The sequence below is a fragment of the Pristiophorus japonicus genome, chromosome 14 (genome assembly GCF_044704955.1).
Source record: "Pristiophorus japonicus isolate sPriJap1 chromosome 14, sPriJap1.hap1, whole genome shotgun sequence".
Lineage (NCBI taxonomy): Eukaryota > Metazoa > Chordata > Chondrichthyes > Pristiophoridae > Pristiophorus > Pristiophorus japonicus.
This window is the reverse complement of record NC_091990.1, coordinates 108,005,132-108,021,105: the sequence shown is the minus strand read 5'-3', so window position 1 is coordinate 108,021,105 and position 15,974 is coordinate 108,005,132. Positions and strand designations below refer to the sequence as shown.

The following is a 15,974-nucleotide window of genomic DNA, read 5'->3' as shown; positions in this document are numbered from 1 at the left end:
GTGCTGTACCTTCCATTCTGCTGCCGGCTAGGCTGGACCGCACATATTTCTCAGGCAGTCACTGCGGACGCACTTCCGCACGGACGGGTCGAGCGGGAGCTCAAACTCGCGCCGCTGTCACAACCAGAGGCGTTGCACATCCAGCGATGCTGCTCAGCGCCGATGTAAACCGGCGGATCGTGTTGGGGCGCTGGAGACCTCACTGCCACCTTTCACGCCGCTCCGGGGATACAGCCCCTTGTGCGGAATCCGCACCTTTATATTGTAGGCAGATGTAGAATTGTACAAGAATGGGACATGTTTCTGATGGGCAGGAGGAAAGAAAGAAAGACTTGCTCCTTTCACGACCACCGGACCGTCCCAAAGTGCTTTACAGCCAATGAAGTACTTTTGACATGTAGTCACTGTTGTAATGTAGGAAACGCGGCAGCCAATTTGTGCACAGCAAGCTCCCACAAATGGCAATGTGATAATGACCAGATAATCTTTTTTTTTAGTGGTGTTGGTTGAGAGATAAATATTTGATAGGACACTGGGGAGAACTCCCCTGCTTTTTTTTTAAAAATAGTGCCATGGGATCTTTTACATCCGCCTGAGAGGGCAGACAGGGCCTCAGTTTAACATCTCATCCAAACAACGGCAGCTCCTGAGCACTGCTGTAAGGTGTCAGCTCTAGATTTTGTGCTCAAGTCTCTGGAGTGGGACTTGAACCCACAACCTTCTGGCTCCGAGGCGAGAGTGCTGCCCACTGAGCCACTGGAAGCAAGGACAAGCAGGCAGCCTAGAGCGGGATCACTTCGGGTCTGTGAAGCAGGTTGTATTATTTGCATGTCATCTTGTGATTTAATTTAACACCGTAGAACAGTTATATAAAATCTAATACTGTTATTAGTCAATGTAATAAAGATTGATATTAGAAAAAGTACTTGTGCATGAACCATATTGGAATAAATGTTGCCGCACTAATGCCCTTCATTGCGACGGTAACGGCTAAGAAATCCCCTAACACTCTCCATGGAAGTGTTACTCACAATATCATCATTTCTGCTTCATAACGGACCAGTGCGTTCTTCTCCATCACCAGCTTGAACCACTTCTGCAGCAGCTGAGCTTCCTCATTAGAACTGTGCTCTGAACATTTAAATAAAAAGTCCAGTTAGTGGGAGATCTGTTCCCTCATGCAAATCACACATCGCTGCAAAATCTAGCTATTAAACTATTTATTCAGTATATATATATTAAATTTGACACGAGTTTCATCAAAAACGCATTGTAAAGTTCCTGCAGTGCCAGTTACTCCTGTAGCTGGTGCTGTGATAGGTATTTTCAACATTAAAGGTGTCACTCCGTGTGACACTCAATAGCTGCCATTTTATGCTTAGTGTATATTATCCTGAGATTGTGCAATCTGCTCACTGCCTCTCCATAAATCGCTAAAAATGCTTTCTGAAAATCTTTTCAAGCTCTATTTTGTTTTCTCAGTTTCTGAAATCTCTAAAGTCCAAAATAAGTCACAAAATTACACATTTTTCATAATATGATGACATTTAACCATTAAGTTATCTTTTGTGTCTTTTAATGCCTTCGTTTTGCTTGAAGGATTGAGTCTCTCCCATAAGCCTGGGCTCAGTCTTAATCTTTTGGGGGGAGGGACTGTGTGACATGAATTTGGATTGTTCCGTCTGAGCATTCGCAAATGTTCTAGGATACATCACACCACTCAATTAGCGGTATTGATGGGATATTTTTCTTTGCCTCCTAACATTTTCCGCCCAGAAGCTTTTCTTCAAATAATTTTGAAGAACAACAGGAAAAAAATTGCAAATAATTTACTGAGGTAAAATGTGAGTGTTTATTTCATATAAACAGAGAGGTTGTATGTACGTATGCGTGTTTATGTGCATCTGAGAGAGAGAGAAAACAGTGTAATGATTACAGATTACATAAGGATGCTGAGCCAGGCCACTAGACTAATTCCCAGTTTAAAGCATTTTAGAGGCGAATACCAGAGATGCATTTAAGGTGAAGCTAGATATGTACATGAGGGATAAAAACTGAAAATGCTGGAATTACTCAGCAGGTCAGGCAGCATCTTTGGAGAGAAACAGAGTTAAAGCTTCGGACCTGTGACCCTTTGTCGGAACTGGGAAAGTTTGAGATGTAAAAGATTCTTAAGGAAGTGCAGGGGCAATGAAAGGGGGAGGGGAGGGAAGAACAAAAGGGAAGGTCTGTGATAGGGTGGCAGGCAGGAGAGATTAGAGACAAAGGGGATGATGGGCCGAATTGAGATGGTAATACAGGTACGACGTCCAAAGTCCGGTGTTCCGGAATCTGGAATGTTCCTCGGCGACCCGACTTCCAGCCGCTTAACTACCCCGACCTCCGGCTGCCCGACCCTGCCGCGACCCGACCTCCTCCCCCTCCCCCTCCCGACCTCCGGCAGCCTGACTGACCTCCCGTACCTACCTCCCCCGGCCTCGACCTGCCCGACCTCCTCCGCTCCCCCCGACCTCCGGCGGCCTGACCGACCTCCTCCGCCCCCCCATCCCCCGACCTCCGGTGGCCCGACCGACCCCCCCCCCCCCGCCCCACCCTCGCCGCAAACCTCCAGTGGCCTGACCGACCTCCCTTACCTACCTCCCTCAGCCCAGGCAAAGACGCTCCGAAATCCGGAAATACTCGGAATCTGGTACAGCCGAGGTTCCGAGGTTTCCTGATTCCGGATGTCACATCTGTAGTACAAGGTAAGAAACAAAAGATGAGTCTAGATGGGGTGTAAATGGCGGAATCATCACCAGCTGCCCTGGGAAAGAGAAAAAAAGAGGATGGGGGAAGTTTGGGAAACAAGTATGGGCAGCGGTTATGGTCTAAAATTCTTGAACTCAATGTTGAGTCCAGAAAGCTATTTATTTCAGATTCCAGTATCTGTAGTAATTTGCTTAAGTACATGAGGGAGAAAGGAATAGAAGGATACGTTGATAGGATGAGGCGAAGAGAGGTGGGAGGAGGCTTGTGTGGAGCATAAACACCATTTGGGCCGAATGGCCTGTTTCTGTGCTGTGAATAATATGTAATTCTCTGTAACATAGGCTAAAAGAGCTGGGACTCTATGCGTGAAATAAACATAGATTTGTGACAGAGGTTTCTGGGAGTGAGGTGTAGGAGGTTCCCAAATCCACAGTGAACGACCTCTACATTATTGGAGGGGAGGGGCATGAACCCCCTGACCCCTCGCCACCCCCACTGACCCTGCCACTGCTCCCCAACTCCCCAGGCTGTTTAACCCAGCACCTACTCCTACTGTTCATCCCTGGTCCACACTCTCTGCTTTGCTCATTGTGCCTGTGACAGCTCTTTGAAAGAGCAATTCAATTCATCCTCCCTCCCTTTACTTCCCAGCCTCAGTTAGAATACTCTGTCCAGTTTTGGTCTCCTCACAAGGTGAGTGATATTGAGGCTTGGGAAAGGGTGCACAGTAGCATACCAGATTTCCCCCCCCCAAATTGACCTGGAATTTTATCTGATTTTCCGTCTCTCCCAGGAGATCACGTGGTCTCGGGTGGGTTGGAGAGTGTCTATACTGTGATATACAAGGCATCGCAGCTGTGTGGGCAGGTTGGATGGACCAGAGGGTCTTTACCTGTCTGCCATTGTTCATATTATCCCTTCCTTCCCACTCCCACTGTATTTCATTTCTAGGCTCAGAATGAGGTAATGTGAAACATCTTAATCAGGTTACAAGTTGGGGTCAATGCACTGACCCGTGCCTTTGTTCCTTCCAGATTCAACTATTCCAACGCTCTCCTGGCAGAGTTGGGAAAACCCAAGAGAACATTGGGCTGGATTTTCCGGTCCTGTCCACCTCTGTTTTCTCTCCGGGGGTGAGCTTTCCGGATGGGCGGCCAGCTTCCGGCGCCCTGTCAGGATTTTCAGGGCCAGTTTCGGCGGGGCACGGAGCATCACCACTTGGGAGAGACAAGCCAGTGTGCCGATCTTTGACTCCTGCCCGACCCATACGCCCCGCAGTCCCTCACCCCTGGTACCATTCTAGTAAATCGCCTCTGCACCCGCTCCAACTTCTGTAGAGCGCCGTGCTGGGACCGCCTGGGGAAACGGACGCTCCTAGCTGTAACGGCTGCAGTCAGGTAAATAATGCCAACCTCAGATAAGTGTGATTGCTTTTTTTTGTGTTGCAATTGATGTTGTGGTGGCATGGGCTATGCATTGGGAATGTTTTTGGTGGGTTTTCCAGGTTTTTTTCTCTCACCAGGCCTCTCTCAGAGCACTCCTGGGCCGGCTATTTAGCTCGGGATTTTCCCATGCTCAGCTGGCCTAGCGCACTGAGAGAGGTGTACAACGCCTCCCTTAGCGCTCCACCCCACATTCAGAGCCCAGCTGACCAATTTTGCTGACTGAGGCGCAAACTGTTCCCGGGCGCAAACTTTACTGCCCCACCGCCATTACCGCCCCGAAATGAGCAAAGCCATAAATCCATCCCGTTGCCTTCTACCAACTCGCCAATCCAGTTTCCCTGTGGCTACTGGGTGATTTCTGACAATGAAAGGATCGTTCATTGATAGTCTGTCCCTCTCTTTTTAATTATCAACAGCAACTTCTATTTATAGAGCTCCTTTAACATAGTAAAATGTCCCATGGCACAACAATGGAATGCATCAAACAAAATTTGACATCGAGAACTGGTGGCCAAAAGCTTGGTCAAAGAGGCATGTATTAAGGCACGTCTTCAAAGAGGAGAGAGAGGCGGAGCGATTTAGGGAGGGAATTCTCGATCTAAGGCAGCTGAAAGCACGGCCACCAATGGTGGAGCGATGGAAATCTGGGATGGGTAAGAAGCCAGAGTTGGAGGAGTGCAGAGATTGGTTTGTGGGGCTGGAGGAGGTTACAGAGATAGAGAGGGGGCAAGGACCACAAAGGGATTTAAAAGCAAGGATGAGAATTTTAAAATCGAGGCGTTGCCGGACTGGGAGCCAATGTAGGTTGGTGAGCATAGGGGGTGACGGGTGAACGAGAATTGGTATGAGTTAGGACATGGGCCAGCCAAGTTTTGGATGAACTCAAGTTTATGGAGGCTGGAAAATGGGAGAAAGAAGGGTTATTAGGTCAGGAAATCTAACACAGAGATCACAACATTGTAATTAAAGCAATTTGACATTAACAGTAATCAAGACAGATTGTCAAGGTTTCTGACCTATGGTGTGGGAGACTCTGAAAGTAATAGAATTGAAAGCTGTATTACATGGCCTTGATGAAAGAAAGTCATTATATTGTGTCGCTATTGTAACTGTACTTGTAACAGTTAGCTCTTGGCTTTCAGTAGCCATGGAAATCTAAAAGAAACTTTCGATAAGGTACCGCATAGTCGATTCATGACTAACGTCACTACATGTGGAGTCAGGGGACAAGTAGCAGAATGGATAGCAAGCCGGCTACAGAACAGAAAACAGAGAGAAGTATTGTGTTCCTAACACAGATGAGACTGCACACAGGGAGGTTAAAGTAACAGTGACCTCAGTCTTTATTAAGAGACTGCAGAGTAAGGAACAGGCCTTAGGGGCCGGCTTATATACAGTGCTCCCAAGGGATGCTGGGATCCCTTGGGACTTCCGTGGATGCACTCCCTGGTGGCGGAACATGGGAGTGCATGCTTTACAGATACACAACATCACTCCCCCCCAAAGACAAAGTGAAAACTATTTACAAGGTGAGGTGGTCGGGAGCCTTTCTTTCCCTGGTGGACCACCTCGGTACAAATGTCTGTTCTGGTGTGTTGGCTGTGCCCTCGCTGGGCTGGTGTGTTGTTGGCCCTGCAGGGCTGCTGGATGAGCCTGCCCTTGCTGGGCTGTTGGGCGTGATGGGTTCGATTTGCTGGTCCGGGGTGGTGTCGTTGACCTTTAGGTGTGTGTTGTGGGCTTGAACAAGGCGGTGTCCGCGGTGGATTGTTCAGGGCAGTCTGTGAACCGCAGCCTCGTTTGGTCCAGGTGCTTTCTGCAAATTTGCCCATTGTCTAGTTTGACTACAAACACCCTGCTCCCTTCTTTAGCTATCACCGTGCTCGCGATCCACTTGGGACCATGTCCATAGTTTAACACATACACAGGGTCATTCAGATCAATTTCCCGTGACACAGTGGCACGACCATCATTTACATTTTGTTGCTGCCACCTGCTCTCTACCTGATTATGCAGGTTGGGGTGAACCAGCGAGAGTCTGGTTTTAAGTGTCCTTTTCATGAGTAGCTCAGCTTGGGTCACCTCTGTGATCGAGTGGGGTCTCGTGCAGTAGCTGAGCAGTACTCGGGACAGGTGGGTTTGGAGTGAGCCTTGTGTGACTCGTTTAAGGCTCTGTTTGATTGTTTGTACTGCCCTCTCTGCCTGTCAATTGGAGGCTGGTTTAAACGGGGCCGAGGTGATATGTTTGATCCCATTGCAGGTCATGAATTCTTTAATTTGGGCACTGGTGAAATATGGCCCATTGTCACTGACCAGTATGTCAGGCAGGCCGTGGGTGGCAAAGATGGCCCTCAGGCTTTCAATGGTGGCGGTGGCGGTGCTTCCCGACATAATTTCACATTCAATCCATTTTGAAAAAGCATCCACTACCACCAAGAACATTTTACCGAGAAACAGGCCCGCATAGTCGACCTCGACTCTTGACCATGGTCTGGAGGGCTAGGACCACAAACTTAGTGGTGCCTCTCTGGGCGCGTTGCTCAACTGAGCATACATGCTGCATTGCCATACATAGGACTGTAAGTCAGAGTCGATACCAGGCCACCACACGTGGGATCTGGCTATCGCTTTCATTATTACTATACCCGGGTGTGTACTGTGGAGATCCGAGATGAACGTCTCCCTGCCCTTTTTGGTAGCACTACGCGGTTACCCCACAACAGGCAGTCTGCCTGAATGGACAGCTCGTCCTTTCGCCACTGGAACGGCTTGATTAGCTCTTGCATTTCAACGGGAATGCTGGCCCAGCTCCCATGCAGTACACAGTTTTTTACTAGGGACAGCAGAGGATCTTGGCTGGTCCAAGTCCTAATCTGGCGGGCCGTGACAGGTGATTTATCATTTTCAAACGCTTCCATGACCATCAACAAGTCTGCGGGCTGCGCCACCATCAACACGTTTGCAGGCTGCGCCATTTCCACCCCCGTGGTGGGCAATGGTAGCCGACTGAGAGCATCCACACAGTTCTCGGTGCCTGGCCTGTGGCGGATGGTATAGTTATACGTTGATAATGTGAGTGCCCACCTTTGTATGTGGGCTGAGGCATTAGTATTTATCCCCTTGTTTTCAGCGAACAGGGATATGAGGGGCTTGTGATAGGTTTCCAGCTCAAATTTGAGACCAAACAGGTACTGATGCATTTTCTTTACCCCGAACACACACGCTAATGCCTCTTTCTCAATCATGCTGTAGGTCTTCTCGGCCTCAGACAAGCTCCTGGAGGCATAGGCAACAGGTTGCAACTTCCCCGCAACGTTAGCTTGTTGTAATACACACCCAACTCCGTACGACAACGCATCACATGCTAGCACAAGTCTTTTACATGGGTTATACAATACAAGCTTGTTGGAGCATAAAATGTTTCTGGTTTTCTCAAAAGCAATTACTTGTTTTTTTCCCCATACCCAGTTCTCACCTTTACGCAATAACATGTAGGGGCTCTAAGATGGTGCTTAACCCCATTAAGAAGTTACCAAAATAGTAACGACTGCAGCTCCGTGACGTTCTGTGGCCTGGGCACGTTCCTGATAGCCTCTATCTTGGCGTCTGTGGGCCGAATGCCATCTGCCGCGATCTTTCTCCCCAAAAACTCCACTTCTGTTGCCATGAAGACGCATTTCGACCTCTTCAGCCACAGCCCTACGCGATCCAGTCGCTGGAAGACCACTTCCAGGTTTTGTAGGTGCTCGATGGTGTTCCAACCCGTGACCAATATGTCGTCCTGAAAAACCACCGTGCGTGGTACCGACTTGAGTAGGCTCTCCATGTTTCTCTGGAAGATCGCTGCAACCAACCGAATTCCAAACGGGAATCTGTTGTCGATGAACAGTCCCTTGTGAATATTGATGCGGGTGAGGCCCTTCGAAGACTCCTCCAGCTCCTGTGTCATGTAGAAGTCAGGTTGAGCTTGGTGAACGTCTTACCTCCTGCCAGCGTCGCAAATAGGTCGTCTGCCTTAGCTAGCGGGTATTGGTCCTGTAGCGAGAAACGATTAATAGTTACTTTATAATCGTCGCAAATCCTGACCGTGCCATCACTTTTGAGTACAGGAACAATCGGGCTGGCCCACTCACTGAATTCCACTGGGGAGATGATGCCCTCACGTTGGAGCCTGTCCAGTTCGATTTCCACTCTCTCCCTCATCATGTGAGGTACCGCTCGCGCCTTGTGGTGAATGGATCGGGTTTCTGGGGCCAAGTGGATCTGCACCTTCGCCCTGGAAATGTTTCCAATACCTGGCTCAAAAAGGGAAGGAAATTTGTTCAGAACCTGGGTACATGAGGTCTCATCAACATGTGATAGCGCTCGGATGTCATCCCAGTTCCAGCGGATTTTGCCCTGCCAGCTCCTTCCAAGCAGTGTGGGGCCATTGCCCGGGACAATCCAGAATGGCAGTTCGTGCACAGTGCCCTCGTAGGTGACCTTGACCATGGCGCTGCCCAGGACAGTGACAAGCTCTTTGGTGTACGTTCTCAGTTTCGTGTGGATGGGGCTCAGGGCTGGTCTGAATGCCTTGTTGCACCACAGTCTCTCAAACATCTTTTTACTCATGATGGATTGGCTGGCGCCAGTGTCCAGTTCCATGGCTATGGGTAAGCCATTCAATTTTACATTTAGCATTATAGGTGGACATTTCGTCGAAAATGTGTGCACCCCGTGTACTTCAGCATCTGCCTCCTCTCTCTGAGGCTCGAAATTGCTTTGATCCACCATGGACCGATCTTCCTCTGCCACGTGGTGGTTAGCAGGTTTTTCAGAGCTTGCAGCTCTTACAAACATACCCTTTGAAGCGGCATGAATAGGCTCAATGGAAGCCTCCACAACGCCAACAAGGTGTGAATTTCCTTGCATTCATCCTTTGTTGCGAACTCTGAGTCATCTGGGTCACCTGAGGCCTGCTGGCAGTTGCAGACTTGTGGTTTCTGCCCTGTACATTTCTGCTCGCAAACACAGTTCCAGTTAATTTATGAACATTGCTAGCACTTGTGTGCTGAGAGATTTGTTTGGTGTTATCACTGGTGGACATAAACGCCTGAGGGTCGGTGTCTCTACAGTCAAAAGTTTTCGTAGGATGGTCTCGTGGCCAATGCCCAGTACAAAAAAGTCTCTGAGCATTTGCTCCAGGTAGCCATCAAACTCACATTGTCCTGCAAGTCGCCTTAGCTCGCCACTTACTGACCTTCAGATCGCTGGCACGTGTAGAACCGATACCTCGCCATCAGCACGCTCTCCCTAGGGTTAAGATGCTCCCGAATCAGTGTACACAGCTCCTCTTACGACTTATCTGTGGGTTTCACCGGAGCCAGAAGATTCTTCATGAGGCTGTAGGTCGGTGCCCCGCAGACTATGAGGAGGACCGCTTTCCTTTTTGCAGCACTTCCTTCTCCGTCCAGCTCATTGGCTACAAAGTACTGGTCTAGCCGTTTGACATAGGCTTCCCAGTCCTCACCCTCAGAGAACTTCTCCAGGATGCCCACAGTTTGCTGCATCTTTGCGTTGGAATTGTATACTCGTCGCTAGTTATTGTATTCCTAACACAGATGAGACTGCACACAGGGAGGTTAAAGTAACAGTGACCTCAGTCTTTATTAAGACACTCCAGAGTGAGGAACAGGCCTTAGGGGTCGGCTTATATACAGTGCTGCAAAGGGGTGCTGGGATGCCTTGGGACTTCAGTGGATGCACTCCCTGGTGGCGGAACATGGGAGTGCATGCTTTACAGATACACAACAAGTAGGGGTTAAAGGTCATTACTCAGGCAAATGGTGGGAAATGGTCAGCACTGGGACCATGGCTGTTCACCGTTTATGTTATGTATGCAACCCTAGGCAACCTGTATCTTACCGCCACCAGAGAGCTCACCTGTTGGAGTCCCAAGGGATCCCAGCAGGCCTCCCTTGTTGTACCAGCACTCTGAAGTCTGAATAAAGGAGCTATGGTCACACTTATTCATTGTCGACAGTACTCAGTTGCATTACTTTATTATGAGTACAACAACTGGCGACGAGATAACGAACAACCACGCGAATACGCAAAGAACTGTTGGTATCCTGGAGAAATTCTCAGAAGGGGACGATTGGGAGGCCTTTGTGGAGTGACTCGACTAATACTTCGTGGCCAACGAGCTGAAAGGGGAAGAGAACGCTGCCAAATGAAGGCCGATCCTCCTTACCGTCTGTGGGGCAACAATCTATGGCCTCATGAAGAATCTTCTAGCTCCGGTGAAACCAACAACCAAATCCTATGAAGAACTGTGTACGCTGGTCCTGGAGCACCTAAATCTGAAGGAAAGCGTTTTGATAGCAAGGTATCGATTTTACACGTGTCAACGTCTGAAGGCCAGGAAGTGGCGAGCTACGTCGCCGAACTAAGGTGCCTTGCAGGACATTGTGAATTTGATGGATTCCTTGAGCAAATGCTAAGAGACTTTTTTGTGCTTGGCATTGGCCATGAGGTTATCCTTACAATGAATCTGAGCAAAGCCATAACGATAGCCCAGGCATTTATGTCCACCAGCGATAACACCAAACAAATTTCGCAACATAAAGAGGTTTCGGCTAGTACTGTACACAAAGTAACATCGTTTTCAAGCAGGAATATACATGGCAGAACATACACGCCGGCTGCTGCACGACCTCAGATGACCCAGAGTCCGCCATCAATCGTTAATGCGAGGCAGTTAACACCTTGTTGGCGCTGCAGAAGTGATCATCAAGCCAATCAATGCCTCTTCAAACACTATGGACCCAAGTTTCCACATGATTCGTGCCTGATTTTTAGGAGCAACTGGTGGAGAACGGACTATCTTAGAAATCGCAATTCTCCACATTTTTTTTTCTGCAGTTCTAGTCAGGTAGAACAGTTCTACTTTGGAACAGAATTTTTTCTTCAAAAGGGGGCGTGTCTGGCCACTGACGCCTGATTTCAAAGTTTCCACAGTGAAAACGTACTCCAAACTAAGTTAGAATGGAGCAAGTGAAGATTTTTGTAGAACTGAAAAAACCTCTTCTACACATTAAAAAATCAGGCGCAGGTTACAAATTAGGCGTCCAGAACGAGGTGGGGGGGAGGGGGGGGGGAAGGGAAGTCATTAAATTCTACAATAAATCCTTATTTATACTTCTACAAATATTATACAAATAAATCCAACCTGAATAAACATTTATAATCAAAGAAAAGATTAAATAAACCATCTTCCTACCTGTGTGAAAGTGCTTCAGGCACAGAGAATTCTGCAGTCAGCCTGAGGCGCCCGTTCTTCCCGCGGGAGGGGGAGGAGGCGCCCGTTCTTCCCGCGGGAGGGGGGTAGGAGGCGCCCGTTCTTTCCCGCGGGGTGGGGGGGGAGGCGCCCGTTCTTCCCGCGGGAGGGGGGTAGGAGGCGCCCGTTCTTTCCCGCGGGGTGGGGGGGGAGGCGCCCGTTCTTCCCGCGGGAGGGGGAGGAGGCGCCCGTTCTTCCCGCGGGGGGGGGGCGGGGGGAGGAGGCGCCCGTTCTTTCCCACGGGGTGGGGGGGAGGCGCCCGTTCTTCCCGCGGGGGGGGGGCGGGGAGAGGAGGCGCCCGTTCTTCCCGCGGGGTGGGGGGGGAGGCGCCCGTTCTTTCCCACGGGGTGGGGGGGGAGGCGCCCGTTCTTCCCGCGGGGGGGGCGGGGAGAGGAGGCGCCCGTTCTTTCCCGCGGGGGGGGGAGGTAGGAGGCGCCCGTTCTTCCCGCGGGGGGAGGTAGGAGGCGCCCGTTCTTCCCGCGGGGGGAAGTAGGAGGCGCCCGTTCTTCCCGCGGGGGGGGGGGGGCGGAGAAGGAGACAGTGAGAAGGCTGCAAGTGCTGATGTGCTGATGGCAATGTGCTTTTATTAAAAAATGTTCAAAAATTAAACAGCTACAAAGAACTACAAAAATGGCCGAGTGCCAATGTTTTTTTCACACTGAGCATGCGCGACGCTCCAACGCGCACGCGCAGCGATGCCGGCAGGAAAAAAACTAATTTAAATAGTACCCGCCCCCTCCCACTTACAAAATTGGCGCGAGTGTAGGCTCCGCCCCCCTGGGCGCCGCGCCAGGCAGACAAGGAGCTGCAGGATGCTCCAGAATCGCGAGGTTTTTTTTAGGCGGCGTTTTAGGCGCGAAAAACGGGCGCCCAGCTCGGAGCGACACCCGTTTTTTATCGTGTGAAAACTTGGGCCCTAAATGTGCAAAGGTTGTGGAACAATAGGCCACCTTCAGCGAATGTGCAGACGATCTGCAACCCTACAAACCACCGTGTTGCAGAGGAAGACCGATCCATGGCGGAACAGGCTGAACTAGAGACTCGAACCGAGGAGGCAGAAGTGTACGGGGTACACATCTTCACCACGAAATGTCCACCGATCATGCTAAAGGTCGAACTGGACGGAATTCTAGTATCTATGGAACTGGACACGGGTGCGAGTCAGTCTATCATGAGCAAAAAGGCCTTCGATGGGCTGAGGTGCAACAAGGCACACAGGCCCAAGCTTAGCCCCATTCATACCAAGCTGAGAACTTACACTAAAGAGCTGATCCCTGTTATTGGCAGCGCAACAGTAAAAGTCTCCTATGATGGAGCAGTGCACGAACTCCTACTATGCTAGCTAGCTAGGAAAAATCTGCTGGAACTGCGACGACATCCGAGCGCTTTCGTCCGTCGACGATGCCTCGTGCCCAGGTTCTGAGCAAGTTCCTGTCGTTGGCTGAGCCAGGCATCGTAAGTTTCTCAGGGGTGAAGGTGCAGATCCACTTGGTTCCCAGTACACGACCCATCCACCACAAGGCACAGGCGGTGCCATATATGATGCGAGAGAAAGTGGAAATTGAGCTGAACAGGCTGCAGCGAGAAGGCATCATTGCGCTGGTGGAGTTCAATGAGTGGGCCAGTCCAATTGTTCCGGTTCTCAAAGGCGACGGCACGGTCATAATTTGTGGGGACTATAAAGTAACGATTAACCATTTTTCGCTACAGGACCAGTACCCGCTACCCAAGGCAGATGACCTATTTGCAACCCCGGCTGGAGGAAATACATTCACCAAGTTGGACCTGACCTCGGCCTACATGAAGTAGGAGCTGGCGAAATCTTCGAAAGGCCTCACCTGCATCAACACGCACAAAGGTCTGTTCATCTATAGTAGATGCCCGTTTGGGATTTGATCGGCCGCGGCAATTTTCCAAAGGAACATGGAGAGCCTGCTAAAGTCAGTTCCGCGCACCGTGGTTTTCCAGGACGACATACTGGCCACAGGTCGGGACACCATTGAACACTTGAAGAACCTAGAAGAGGTTCTAAGTCGGCTAGATCACATGGGACTCAGGTTGAAACGCTCGAAGTGTGTTTTCCTGGTGCCAGAAGTCGAGTTCTTAGGGAGAAGAATTGTGGCAGATGGCATCAGACCCACCGACGCCAAGACGAAGGCTATCAAGAACGTGCCGAGACCACAGAACGTGACGGAGCTGCGGTTGTTCCTGGGACTCCTCAACTATTTTGGTAATTTCCTACCTGGGTTAAGCACCTTGCTAGAACCCCTACATGTGTTGCTACGCCAAGGAAATGACTAGGTATGGGGGAAGTCACAAGAGGCTGCTTTTGAGAAAGCCAGAAATCTGTTACGTTCCAACAAACTGCTTGTTCTGTATAACCCATGTAAACGTTAAGTGCTAGCTTGCGATGCATCTTCATACGGGGTCGGGTATGTGTTACAACAAACTAACGAATCGGGAACATTGCAACCGGTCGCCTATGCATCCAGGAGTTTGTTCAAGGCCGAAAGGGCCTACAGCATGATTGAAAAAGAAGCTCTGGCATGCGTTTACAGGGTGAAAAAAATGCACCAGTATCTGTTTGGTCTCAAGTTTGAGTTAGAAACTGACCATAAGCCGCTCGCATCGCTATTCTCAAAGAGCAAAGTGATTAACACCAATGCCTCTGCCCGCATCCAAAGATGGGCACTCACGCTGTCTGCATACAACTATGTAATCCGCCACAGACCAGGCACAGAGAACTGCACTGAAGCTCTCAGCCGGCTACCACCAGGGTGGAAATGGCACAGTCTGCAGACTTGCTCTTGGTAATGGATGCATTCGAAAATGAAAAGTCACCTGTTACGGCCCGCCAAATCAGGACCTGGACCAGCCTTTACTGTTCCTTGTAAAAAAACTGTGTCCTCCATGGAAGCTGTCATGTATCTTACATTATTATATATATCTGTATCCTAACATGCTATACATGACTGTAATAAGATATGACCTGTAACCACCAGCATACCTTACCACCAGGGGTGCACTTGCAAGAGACAGGTATATAAGGACAGGTCTCAGGCAAGTGCAGCATTCCAGAGTTGTGAAATAAAGGTGCAGGTCCAGAGTGACCTTGACTTCACTACATGCCTCATGTGAATCTGTACTGAGGGGACAGGACTTTACAGAAGCTGGTCCAGCGTCCCAGCAGAGATGCATGAAGTGATCAAGCCATTCCAGTGGTGCAAAGACAAAATGTCCATAAAGGCGGACTGACTTTTGTGGGGTAATCGCGTGGTTTTGCCTAAGAAAGACAGGGAAACGTTCATACGCGACCTACACAGTACCCACCCAGGCATAGTAATGATGAAAGCTATAGCCAGATCCCATGTGTGGTGGCCCGGTATCAACTCAAATTTAGAGTCATGCGTGCGCCAATGCAACACTTGCTCTCAACTGAGCAATGCACCTAGGGAGGCACCGCTAAGTTTGTGGTCATGGTCCTCCAAACTGTGGTCTAGGATCCACGTTGACTTTGCTGGCCCGTTTCTAGGCAAAATGTTTTTGGTTGTTGTGGATGTTTATTCAAAATGGATTGAGTGTGGAATAATGTCTGTAAGCACGTCCACTGCCACCATCGAAAGCCTACGAGCCATGTTTGCCACGTACAGCCTGCCTGATGTCCTTGTCAGCGACAATGGGCCGTGCTTCACCAGTGCTGAATTCAAGAAATTCATGACCCGCAATGGGATCAAGCATGTCACATCTGCCCCATTCAAGCCTGCATCCAACGGTCAGGCAGAATGGGCAGTTCAAACCATCAAGCAAAGCTTGAAACGTGTGTCGGAAGGCTTCCTGCAGACCCGCCTGTCCCTAGTTCTGCTCAGCGACCGCACCAGACCCCACTCGCTTACCGGGGTTCCCCCAGCCGAGCTACTCATGAAAAAGGCGCTCAAAACAAGGCTCTCTCTTGTCCACCCTGATCTCCATGATCACGTCACGGGTAGGCGGCATCAACAAAGCATGTACCATGATCACGCAAACTTGTCACGCGATATTGAAGTCAATGACCGTGTATTTGTACTCAACTATGGACATGGTCCCAAATGGCTTGTTGGCACCATCATAGCCAAAGAAGGGAGTAGGGTGTTTCAGGTCAAACTTGCCAATGGACTAACATGCAGAAAGCATTTGGACTAAACCAAACTGCGATTCACAAACAGCCACGAGCAACCCGAAGAGGACACCACCAACTTCGACCCTCCAACACCACACAAGTGGCAACCGACATCATGGTTGACCACGAAGTTGAACTTACCATCCCCAGCAGCCCGGCAAGGCCAGCTGCCCAGCAGCTCAGCGAAGAACCAACCAACTCACTCACACCTGCATTTGTACCGAGATATTCGACAAGGGAGCGAAAAGCCACAGATCGTCTCATCCTGTAAATAAGTACTATTGACTTTGGGAGGGAGTGATGTTATGTA

The 15,974-nt window shown here is 49.8% G+C and overlaps 1 protein-coding gene across 1 annotated transcript in view; it reads right to left on the bottom strand.

Annotated features, from left to right (window-relative positions):
• mical2b (microtubule associated monooxygenase, calponin and LIM domain containing 2b) overlaps positions 1 to 15,974 on the bottom strand; it is a 403,033-nt gene that overhangs the window by 13,481 nt on the left and 373,578 nt on the right. The window contains exon 35 of the mRNA XM_070899469.1: positions 1,032 to 1,131. Coding sequence (XP_070755570.1) covers positions 1,032 to 1,131 — 100 coding nt within the window. The remainder of the gene's footprint in view (positions 1 to 1,031; positions 1,132 to 15,974) is intronic.